The sequence below is a fragment of the Eleutherodactylus coqui genome, chromosome 6 (assembly GCF_035609145.1).
Source record: "Eleutherodactylus coqui strain aEleCoq1 chromosome 6, aEleCoq1.hap1, whole genome shotgun sequence".
NCBI lineage: Eukaryota > Metazoa > Chordata > Amphibia > Anura > Eleutherodactylidae > Eleutherodactylus > Eleutherodactylus coqui.
In genome coordinates this window covers 81771056-81783482 of record NC_089842.1, presented here as the reverse complement: position 1 = coordinate 81783482, position 12427 = coordinate 81771056, and the positions used below count along the sequence as shown (strand labels likewise).

At 46.7% G+C, this 12427-nt stretch overlaps 1 protein-coding gene across 1 annotated transcript in view; it reads left to right on the top strand.

Annotated features, from left to right (window-relative positions):
• The window catches only part of LOC136633617 (sialic acid-binding Ig-like lectin 13), a 103273-nt gene extending 93194 nt beyond the window's left edge, over positions 1 to 10079 (top strand). The window contains exons 6-7 of the mRNA XM_066609376.1: positions 5432 to 5560; positions 10000 to 10079. Of these exons, the coding sequence (XP_066465473.1) occupies positions 5432 to 5560; positions 10000 to 10079 (209 nt within the window). The remainder of the gene's footprint in view (positions 1 to 5431; positions 5561 to 9999) is intronic.
• The last annotated feature ends 2348 nt before the right edge of the window (positions 10080 to 12427 follow it).

The following is a 12427-nucleotide window of genomic DNA, read 5'->3' as shown; positions in this document are numbered from 1 at the left end:
GTAGGCCAACCCCTGACACATTGGTGTACCATGAGTGTAGGCGAAGGCCAGAAAAATTACTTGGATTACAGTGTAGGCGAGGGCCCAAAAAATTGCTGTACCAACAATACAAATGTACCCCAGAAAAGTTGCTCAACCGAGAATGCAGGTGAAACCCATTAATATTTTAGCTTACTGTGGCTTAAAGTGTAACAGAGCCTGGAGGCAGCCCTGTTAAAAAAATTGGTTCATGTTGAAGTTTCAATGCTTTAGTTAGAAACGTAGAAATATTGTTTGAAAAAAGTTATATGAGGCTTTTAGGCCGCAGAAAAATTGGCAGTTGAGCGTGATGACATGATGCTTCAGGAGGAGGAGCAGGAGGAGGACTAATATCATACACAGATTGACAAAGGTAAATGTCCCTTTTTTCCGGTGATGGATAACAATGCTAGCATCCGCGGTTGCAGCAAAAAGAATCTTTAGGTAAAGCTGCTCTCCGCTGTTGGAGAAGAGAAGTCTGGGGGAAATCCAGGCTTTGTTCATTTTTATGAGTGTAAGCATGTCGGCACTGGCAGTTGACAGGCGGATACGCTTATCCGTGACGATTCCCCCAGCTGTACTAAACACCCTTTCTGACAAAACGCTAGCTGCAGGGCAAGCAAGCACCTCCAGGGCATACAGCGCGAGTTTGTGCCACGTGTCCAGCTTTGACACCCAGTAGTTGTACGGAGCAGAGGCGTCACGGAGGACGGTGGTACGATCGGCTATGTACTCCCTCACCATCTTTTTACAGTGCTCCCTCCGACTCAGCCTTGACTGGGGAGTGGTGACACAGTCTTGCTGGGGAGCCATAAAGCGGGCAAAGGCCTTGGAGAGTGTTCCCCTTCCTGCGCTGAACATGCTGCCTGATATCTGCGCCTCCCCTGCTACTTGGCCCTAGGAACTGTGCCTTCTGCCACTAGCGCTGTCCGATGGGAAGTTTACCATCAGTTTGTCCACCAGGGCCCTGTGGTATTGCATCACTCTCAAACCCCTTTTCTCTTCGGGAATGAGAGTGGAAAGGTTCTCCTTATACCGTGGGTCGAGCAGTGTGTACACCCAGTAATCCGTAGTGGCCAGAATGCGAGAGTCATGAGAAAGGCATCCTACCATGAAGTCAGCCATGTGTGCCAGGGTACCTGTACGCAACACATCGCTGTCCTCACTAGGATGATCACTTTCAGGATCCTCCTCCTCCTCCACAGGCCATACACGCTGAACAGATGAGAGGCAACCAGCATGGGTACCCTCTGCAGTGGACCCAGCTGTCTCTTCCCCCTCCTCCTCCTCCTCAGGCTCCTCCCCCTCCTCCAAAACGCGCTGAGATATAGACATAAGGGTGGTCTGACTATCCAGCGTCATACTCTCTTCCACCGTCTCCTGTTCCGACCGCAAAGCGTCAGCCTTTATGCTTTGCAGGTAACTTCTCAACAGGCATAGCAGAGGGATGGTGACGCTAATGATTGCAGCATCGCAGCTCACCATCTGGGTAGATTCCTCAAAGTTTCCAAGGACCTGGCAGATATCTGCCATCTTTGCCCACTCCTCTGTAAAGAATTGAGGAGGCTGACTCCCAGTACGCCGCCCATGTTGGAGTTGGTATTCCACTATAGCTCTACGCTGCTCATACAGCCTGGTCAACATGTGCAGGGCTGGGACGGCACACCGAGAAAAATAGTGGCGACTGGGGACCGAGTAGCGCGGGGCCGCCGCTGCCATCATGTTTTTGAATGCATCCGTTTCCTCAAGCCTGTACGGCAGCATCTCCAGGCTGATCAATTTGGCAATGTGCACGTTTAAAGCTTGAGCGTGCGGGTGCTTGGTGGTGTATTTGCGCTTTCGCTCCAACGCTTGTGCTAGCGACAGCTGGACGCTGCGCTGAGAGACATTGCTGGATGGGGCCGAGGACAGTGGAGGTGAGGGTGTGGGTTCAGGCCGGGAGACGCTCGTGCCTGTGTCGTGAGAGGGAGGTTGGATCTCAGTGGCAGGTTCGGGCACAGGAGGAGAGGCAGTGGTGCAACCCGGAGGCGGTGAACGGCCTTCGTCCCACCTTGTGGGGTGCTTGGCCATCATATGCCTGCACATGCTGGTGGTGGTGAGGCTGGTAGTGGTGGCTCCCTGGCTGATCTTGGCGCGACAAAGGTTGCACACCACTGTTCATCAGTCGTCCGTGCTCTCAGTGAAAAACTGCCACACCTTTGAGCACCTTGGCCTCTGCACGGTGGCTTGGCGCAAGGGGGTGCTTTGGGAAACAGTTGGGGGAGTCTTCGCTCTGGCCCTGCCTCTACCCCTGGCCACCCCACTGCCTCTTCCAACCTGTCCTGCTGCTGCACTTGCCTCCCCCTCTGAAGACCTGTCCTCAGTTGGCTTATCAAACCAGGTGAGGTCAGTCACTTCATCGTCCAGCGGCTCTTCCTCCGAATCCTCTGTGCGCTCCTCCCTCGGACTTAATGTCTTTACTATTGCCTCACTGATAGACAACTGTGTCTTATCATCATCATCGATCTCCTCACCCACTGAAAGCTCTTGAGACAGTTGCCGGAAGTCCCCAGCCTCATCACCCGCACCCCGGGAACTTTCCAAAGGTTGGGCATCGGTCACGACAAACTCCTCAGGTGGGAGAGGAACCATTTTTTCCCAATCAGGGCAGGGGCACGAGAACAGTTCCTGGGAGTCTGCCTGCTCATCAGAATGTGTCATTTTCATGGAGTGAGGAGGCTGGGAGGAAGAAGATGTGAAGCTGGGGACCCCAGAAACTTTCCTCGCTCCTAATCCCGCAGCAGCCGGCTGCGATTCACCTGGACCAGGAACTCGGCCTATGCCCACACCCTCACGTGGAACTCCGCGTCCTCACCTGCGTCCACATCCTCTAGCCCTACCCCTACCTCACAGCATGGTGGATTACGAATAGAGCAGACACAGAGCGGTGTAAAGATTTTTTGAATTCTTGGCGTGCAGTTGGAGGGAGACAGCGCTTATGTTACACAAACTGCAGCCAGACTAAAAATAATACGGAAGCCTGCAAGCAGGTCTAGCTATGCAATATGCAATAGTGATGCACCTGAACTCCCAGCAGCCACGCAGTGAAATGCAGATGGTCACAGGTAGCCGTAAGAAGGATTTAAAAAAAAAAAAAATTGGGGGGGAAATGCAATGCAGGCTATATAGCGTATATCTGACTTTCCCTCTATCAGGGGCTGTCGCTGTACGCTCTGCGTGCAGTTGATGGCAGGCACAGGCGGTGTAAAAATTTTTGAATTCTTGGCATGCAGTTGGAGGGAGACAGCGCTTATGTTACACAAACTGCAGCCAGAAAAAAAATAATACAGAAGCCTGCAAGCAGGCCTAGCTGTGCAATAGTGAGGTACTAGAACTCCCAGCAGCCATGGAGTTAAATGCACACGGTCACAGGTAGCCCTAAGAAGGACCGTTGGGGTTCTTGTACACAGGATTCCACACTACCACTGTCCCTGCCTGACCAATACTGCCCCTATACTACGTAGTACAGACTGCAGCCTGAGAACGCTATAGCCTGCACATCCGATTAAAAAAAAAAGGCCAGAAAATGGCGCAAAACTTTCAGTGAAGGAAATGGAATTGACTCGAGTAACGCATGGTGCTTGTCTCGAGTAACGAGCAGCTCGAACCCCCTAATACTCGAATGAGTATCAAGCTCGGACGAGTACGCTCGCTCATCTCTAGTACTAATAATAAGTACAACCCATCCTGCTAAATAAAAACCCTTACACAACTCCGTTGCTAAAAAAAAATTAAAATGCTAGGGATCTTTGAATGCAGCGATAAAAAAATATTCAGTTTTTTTTAAACTGTGAAAATGTAGCGAAAAAAAATTATTACATTTTGGTATTGGCATAATCGTACTGGCCTGTAGATTTACTTTAAAGGGGTTGTCCCGCGCCGAAACGGGTTTTTTTTTTTTTTCAACCCCCCCCCCCCCCCCGGTCGGCGCGAGACAACCCCGATGCAGGGAGGTAAAGAAAGCTTACCGGAGCGCTTACCTTAATCCCCGCGCTCCGGTGACTTCAATACTTACCGCTGAAGATGGCCGCCGGGATCCTCTGTCTTCGTGGACCGCAGCTCTTCTGTGCGGTCCATTGCCGATTCCAGCCTCCTGATTGGCTGGAATCGGCACGTGACGGGGCGGAGCTACACGGAGCCTGCATTCTGCACGAGCGGCTCCATAGAAGATTGCAGAAGACCCGGACTGCGCAAGCGCGGCTAATTTGGCCATCGGAGGGCGAAAATTAGTCGGCACCATGGAGACGAGGACGCCAGCAACGGAGCAGGTAAGTAAAAAACTTTTTATAACTTCTGTATGGCTCATAATTAATGCACAATGTATATTACAAAGTGCATTATTATGGCCATACAGAAGTGTATAGACCCACTTGCTGCCGCGGGACAACCCCTTTAATATATTATTTATACTGCTCAGAGAATGCAGTGAAAAATAAAAAACATGACAGAATTACAGATTTTGTTATTCTTGTCCCTAGAAAAAATTGAATAAAAATCTATCAAAATTTTACATGTTTCTAAAAAATAGATAAATGAAAACTGGAGTTTATCCCGCAAAAATCAAGGCCTTCTAGAGCTCTGACAATGGAAAAATAACATTACTATGGCTCTTGGAATGCGGCGACACTTGGAATCTACATGATGACTAAATGTTGTGGTTTTTCAGGTTGTAGTTCTGAAGGTCAAAGGTATTCCACTGCACTACTAGATGGGTGCAGGGCTGTCGCCAGCATGAGCCAAACCCGGGCAGTTGTCAGGGCCCACAGCGCACAGGGGCCGAGAAAGAGAAGGAGCCCGGGCTGCTGGGTATGGTACATCAGTCAAGATCCACTTATTTTAATTTTAAAATCTGTTTAATAAAATAAAAACAGTACATACTCGCCTCCTCTGTCGCTTTCCGGCAGCTGTAGTCGGCACCACTGTCCCCGCTGTCTGACTAAGGGGTTATGTAATCATGTGGTTTGCCACATGATCAGTGCAGATATTTCGGGATCACTGAGATCGAGGACGGTCTGCAGTAATGATGTGTGTGTCACATGATTGCATAACTCGAAAGTTAGACTTCGGACCAGTGTCGCCGACTGCTGCTGCCGGGGAGCTACAGAGGAGGTATGTACTGTTTTTATTTTATCCCATTTTTAAAAGGCAGCAAAAGGTGTCACTATTACTGAAAAGTGGCAAGAGAAGGTATTATTACTGACTGGTGCAAAACAGGGTATTATTGTTAACTGGGGCATTGCTAGAAAGAGGGGCCCACTGAGATGTCTTGCATGATCTAATGACAAGATGTAACATTTAGTGGTGGGACAACCCCTGTAAGCCTGTATTGTAGTAGTGTCATACCTGATGAAACTCATCATTGCCATCTTTGTAGTTTGTACAGTTAGAGTCGTGGATTCCATCTTCATTATTGGGATAGTTATTGGGAACATCGCCGCCTTCATTCTCATTAATGTGGCGTCCTATTTCTGTCTGAAGAGACACATGGAGAAAAGACAATTAGGTAAGGGAGGACAGTATTTGGCTGCACTGAGCACAAAGCTCTACAGTTTGGATTTCAATCTATATAAAATGTTGAACGACTTTTAAAATATTTTGCTAGAAGATTATATATAAAGCTGCCATGGACGAGGCAAATGTGCATAGATAGTTATAGATGTACTAGTAGAAAACAGCTTGCTGTTCTTCACTTCTGTTGGCTCTTCGTTGCCTTATTCTCTCTGCAGCTCGGTGCTCCATTTCGCTATATTCAAGGATGTATTAGGATTTTACAGGACTTAAAGGGGTTGTCCCACTTCTAGCTGTTTCGCTACAGGAAGCAGACAGCTCCACACATTGCACAATGACTCAGGTTGGTACTGCAGGCTGAGTCCCATTCCCTTCAATAGGACTCAGCCTGCATTACCAACTCTGGCCACTGAGTAATCTACGGAGCTGTCTGATTCCTGCAACAAAACAGCAAGAAGTGGGACAACCCCATAACTTTGTAATTTGTTAAATCAAGATTTTGCCACTACATGAAACAGTCATCTTGGAACCTCAGCAGATGATTGATAAAAAGTGAACATTTTATGATGTAGGTTTGTGTGTTTGATTGAGAGAGATAGCTTTGCACCACTTGGGTGGATGTAGATGATGTGAGGCGCAAAGTTTGTTGTACAGAATGGGCCACATAACTCATTTGAAAACTGTCTAAAAGAAAATATTTGCTGCCCATAGCAACCAATCACAATACAGCGTTCATGTTATCTCAGCAGTATAAGAAATTAAAGCTACACTGTGATTGGTTACTATGGGCAACAAAGATTTTCTTTTGACAGCTTTTATAAGAGTGTGGTGCCGGCTACCTTACTCGTGGTCCAGCTTTTTGATGCTATGGTGAAGATGAGTGAATGTGAGGCATAGAATGTAGTGACCCAATGCATACACATGAGGGCTGAGCTGTTTCAATAACAAACCACACCATATCAGGCTCACATTTGTATATGTGTATATATATATATATATATATGTGTATATATATATATATATGTATATATATATATATATATATATATATACAGTATATATATATAAATAGATAAGCACTAGCTGTAATCGTCTGAGCGCTCAGCCAATCAGCACAGCCCTTTCAGGAGGCGGGGATTTTTAAATCCCTGCCTGCTGAAAGTGCTGGACAGCAGTGCCAAGGAGCCAGCCGGAGGACGCTTCTGAGCAACGGAGAGGTGATTTTTCCTTTTTTAACCAGTTAATGATGATTTTCAGGGAAGGGCTTATATTTCAAGTCCTTCCCCGAAAATCATACTGCAGGGGTTGCCACAAACCATTGCTTTCAATGAGACCGGCAGCAGTGCCGATCCTATTGAAAGTAATGGGATACCATGCTGCACTTCTGCCACAGCTGTCACAGCTGTGACAGCTGTGGCAGAGGATTCTTTCATCCCTGTGGTCCCTGCGGGGATGAAGGAAACTCCTGCCACAGCTGTGACAGCTGTGGCAGAAGTCCGCTGTATTCTCCCTATGTTTTCAATGTACAAAGTACAAATCACCTTAAAAAAACAAGCCCTCACACAGCTGCCATGATAGAAAAATAAAATGGTGAGAGTCAAAAGATAGCGACAAAGTGATTTTTTTCAAATGTATTTTTTTAAGTACTACTACATAAAAACTATAGAAACTTGATATTGCTGTAATAGTAAACGAGATAACATCATCTTTACTGCACCATGAATGCTGTAAAAACATTCCCACGCTTCCCCACAAAAAATGCCTTTGTCCATTTGGCCCCTGTTAGATAAAAAAAATTAAATGTCAGCGCCTCATCTTTCTCTAGAGATTTGTATATAGGTGAATATTAAGCAGACTCACCTGGTGCTCAGCAGAACTCCCAATCTGAGAGCCCGCTGGCACCCGATATAAACGATCGCCCGTAAACCACCCTGGGTTTCAAATCCGGATTTCTGAGAGCCGACTCGGGAATACAGCCCACCACAGGTTGTGGTACAAAGTAGCAATCCAGGAAAATTTAAAAGTTCCCCACGCTCAAGGATCCCAAGGATACACTATAGGACTCTGCGGTCCATACGATACTATTTTATTTAACATGCAACGCGTTTCGGCAATAAGCTTGCCCTTATCAAGCATAACATAAGTTTAAGCAATACACACATTTATACATTTAAATAAATTACAAGATTTTACTCAGATTCTCTGATAGACGCCACTGTCGGGGCCATCTTGTCATCACATGTTCAACACGTCATTTCCAGACACACACACACACGTGACCCTAAACGTCAGTCATTTACTCAGTGAAACTCATTCATTCATATAAAGACTCTATTCACTCTGTTTACTATCATGGGGAGTGATTCCCTTCTATTACCTCTTTCACCTTCTCATTCGAGGTGCCTTATATTGGTTATATTTAATCTTAAAAGCACTATGAAACAAATATAAATAGTATTCATAAACCCATCTAATTTACTTTATGTATAAATATATAATTTAAAATAAAGGGCTATATCGGCCCATATTTCATTAATGTAGTATATAAAAAATGTAATTATTATGAATATATAATATTTTATTTAGAAAAAAAAATTTTATTTAAAAAAATTAAAGACGGGGATATAAACCTTTTATATTTTTTCTAGTACTTCATTCAGTCCTAGCAGTACCAAGGTGCGCAACCTGTAGATCCAGTACATTTCCTTAATTGGCTTATAGATTTGCTATTAATTAATTCTAAAGGGGTTACTATTAGAGATGAGCGAGCATACTCGCTAAAGCACTACTCGCTCGAGTAATGTGCTTAAGACGAGTATCTCCCTGCTCATCCCTGAAGATTCGGGGGCCGCCGCAGCTGACAGGTGAGTTGCGGCGGGGAGCAGGGGTGAGCGGGCGGGAGAGAGAGATCTCCCCTCCGTTCCTCCCCTCCGCTCCCCGCTCCGCGGCGGCCCCCGAATCTTCAGGGACGAGCAGGGAGATACTGGTCTACAGCACATTACTCGAACGAGTAGTGCTTTAGCGAGTATACTCGCTCATCCCTAGTTACTATTAATTCATCGGACTGACAATTATGTGTTTCCGCATAATGCCGAGACACACTATGCTTACTATAGCCCCTCTTTATGTTAAATTTATGGTTAGCTATACGTGTCCTTAATGCATTTTTTGTTCTTCCTACGTATCTCATCCCGCATTTACATTCTAGCATATATATATAACGTATCTGCTATCGCAGTCTAATCTATCTTTGAATTTTAAAGTAATCTCCTCTTTAGATCCCATATTTATAGATTTCCTCTGTCTTTTTATATGCTGGCAGCATTTGCATCTACTTTTATTGCATCTAAAAATCCCTAATCTATTATCAAGATTGCCATTTTCATTATTTTTTTAGTTTTTCTCAATTCAGGTCTGAAGGGTGCTAATAAATTTTGTATAGATCTATTTTTCCGAAAAATGAGTCTGGGATTCTTTTCCAAACCAACTTGTAATATATACATTTTTTAAAGTTTTTCACTGCATTATATTGCACATGAAATGGCAGCTTTAAAGATGGCAGCACACAAAACTTCAGCATGTTTCCCAAAATCTTGGGTATTAAATCACTCTTAGGGCTTGTTCAGATGAGTGCTGTCAGCCCACAGGATAAGGGCGCCCACCCACTGGCAATTTTTTTCCCTGCGAAATTCGCTGATTTTGCGCGATCGCGATTTTAACATTACAAGTCCCATAGACCCCTGCAGAGAAAAAAATGCTGCGAATTTCGCAGGAAAAAAAAAACGCCAGTGGGTGGGCACCCTAAGGGCGCCCACCCACTGGCGTTTTTTTACCTGCGTTTTGCGTTTTTCCTGCACAGGCATAGAGATAACATGTGTTCCTCTCCACTGGCGTTTTTTTTGCGTTGCGTTTGCGTTTTTAACATAGGAACTGTCAGTTGCATATGTGTCCTTATTTTTCTCCTAATGCACCCATGAATGTCAATGGAAATTAACGGAAAAGCAGCGAAAACGCAGCGAAAAACACCGCGAAAAACGCGCGGAAAACGCAATCGCCAGTGGGTGCTCGCCCTAAGTGTGCACAGAAAACACTTCTATAAGAACCAATGGGTAGCAGCGCAGAATCCCAGGACCTGCGAAAGATAGGACAGGTTTAGGGTGTGCGCCAAAATAGGACCTGTCCTATCTTTGGTGCGTGCTTCCTATAGACTACTATGGGAGCTGGAAAACACGCACGTGCCATGTAATACTCAGGTTCTCCTGTTATGGCCGCTGCAGCAGAAATATGTGGCCAGGTACTTCTGAGAAGCAGTAGTCAAGTTGGGATGACCTCTTTATGTTAATGCTAATGGTAATAACTAGAAGTGGGGGTAAATACTTATCTAACAAAACTGTAAGAACATGCAACTGACTAAAAATATACTTTATTTTCCAGGAAATGCATCTCCTGACTCCAAGACACAAGATATGGAATCCACATATGAGGTACGAGCTCAAAGGAAAATATTAAAATGAGCTGTTTTATTCCTTCCCTTCTCATTGGAACGTGAAACCTCATCCCCTTGTATAGAAAGTATTTGGGAGGAATCATTCCTTAATATGCAGATGTGTCTTTCCTTAAAGGGGTTGTCCCGCGGCAGCAAGTGGGTCTATACACTTCTGTATGGCCATAATAATGCACTTTGTAATGTACATTGTGCATTAATTATGAGCCATACAGAAGTTATAAAAAGTTTTATACTTACCTGCTCCGTTGCTGGCGTCCTCGTTCCCATGGAGCCGACTAATTTTCGCCCTCCGATAGCCAAATTAGCCGCGCTTGCGCAGTCCGGGTCTTCTGCAGTCTTCTATGGGGCCGCTCGTGTAGAATGCCGACTCCGTGTAGCTCCGCCCCGTCACGTGCCGATTCCAGCCAATCAGGAGGCTGGAATCGGCAATGGACCGCACAGAAGCCCTGCGGTCCACGGAGACAGAGGATCCCGGCGGCCATCTTCAGCAGGTAAGTATGAAGACGCCGGACCGCCGGGATTCAGGTAAGCGCTGTGCGGGTTGTTTTTTTAACCCCTGCATCGGGGTTGTCTCGCGCCGAACAGGGGGGGGGGTTAAAAAAAAAAAAAAAAAAAAACGTTTCGGCGCGGGACAACCCCTTTAAGGTTACCTGGACAAACAAAGATGGCTGACAGGGTCTGCATTTGTGGCAGGAGGTTGAAGCACACTGAGTAATTGCCCAGGACCCCCATCCCCTCCCTCTATTCTGAACCACCACTACCACTACTGCCATTCAGCTGCAGCGCTGCCTGTCTTGAGTGATTGGGCAGTGCACAACTGAAAGGCAAGCACAGCTACCTGTCAGTGGCCAGTATGCATCTGCAGAGGCAAGAGCAGGCTTGCTGGGTGTCAGGTTGTGCTGCTGGGATCAATTGTTCTACAGGGTTCCAGAAGCACACCTTCTCAGGTGAGTGAATTTGGCTGGCTGGGTGTGGTGTTCTCCTGCTAGCCAATCACTTCCAGTCTGTTTGCAAGAAGAAGCTGGTATGCCTTTACTCTATGGTTTGGTTTCCCTAGTGAGCAGTCATGGTTACTTTGCAGCTTACTGCGTGTTTGGGGTCTGGTTTCCTTGTCTGTGCAGCTTGCTGTGTGTTTGGTGTCTGGTATCCCTTCACTTTAGGGTTGGTTGGTCTTTCATGCCTGTACATTAGAGATGAGCGAGCACCAAAATGCTCGGGTGCTCGTTACTCGAGTCGAACTTCCCGCGATGCTCGAGGGTTCGTTTCGAGTAACGAACCCCATTGAAGTCAATGGGCGACCCGAGCATTTTTGTATATCGCCGATGCTCGCTAAGGTTTTCATTTGTGAAAATCTGGGAAATTCAAGAAAGTGATGGGAACGACACAGAAACGGATAGGGCAGGCGAGGGGCTACATGTTGGGCTGCATCTCAAGTTCCCAGGTCCCACTATTAAGCCACAATAGCGGCAAGAGTGAGCCCCCCCTCCAAACAATTTTTACTTCTGAAAAACCCTCATTAGAAAGGCATACCTTAGCTAAGCACCACACTACCTCCAACAAAGCACAATCACTGCCTGCATGACACTCCGCTGCCACATCTCCTGGGTAACATGCTGCCCAACCCCCTGCACGACCCAGTGTCCACAGCGCACACCAAAGTGTCCCTGCGCAGCCTTCAGCTGCCCTCATGCCACACACTGGCCTCTTAGCCACACCACCCTCATGTCTATTTATAAGTGTGTCTTCCATGAGGATGAACCGGAGGCACACACTGCAGAGAGTTGGCAGGGCCAGGCAGCGACCCTCTTTAAAAGGGTCGGGGCGATAGCCCACAATGCTGTACAGAAGCAATGAGAACTCCAATCCTGTGCCACCTCCGTCAGGAGCTGCAAACATGGGCATAGTAATGGGGAATCCATGTGCCACACAGCATTCATTCTGTCAAGGTGTCGCATAGCTCAATCCACACTGCAAGGGGAAAGCCGCCAGCGCTCTGCCCCTACCCAAGTCAGTCAGTGCCTTTGTTTGCACCAACAGCATAGGTGGGTCCTAGGAAACCCTAGACATGAACAAAAAATTGATCTGAGCTGCCAAACATGGCAGACTAGCACCGCGCCCACGGCATGGGCCTCGGCCCACAGATTCAGCAATCCTAGGCTGAAAGCGGACTTTCACTGCACCCAGGACATAGGACTCTGCACAAACCCTCAGCAGACTCCAATGCTAGCGTAGCTGTGCACATCTCATCAGCGCTGTATTGCTCCTGTAGTTTGTCCCAATGCAGTGCCCCGGATAGTAGCGCTAACGTCAGATTAAGTACAGGTGGGCTTCGGCCCACACTGCATGCCCCAGTCA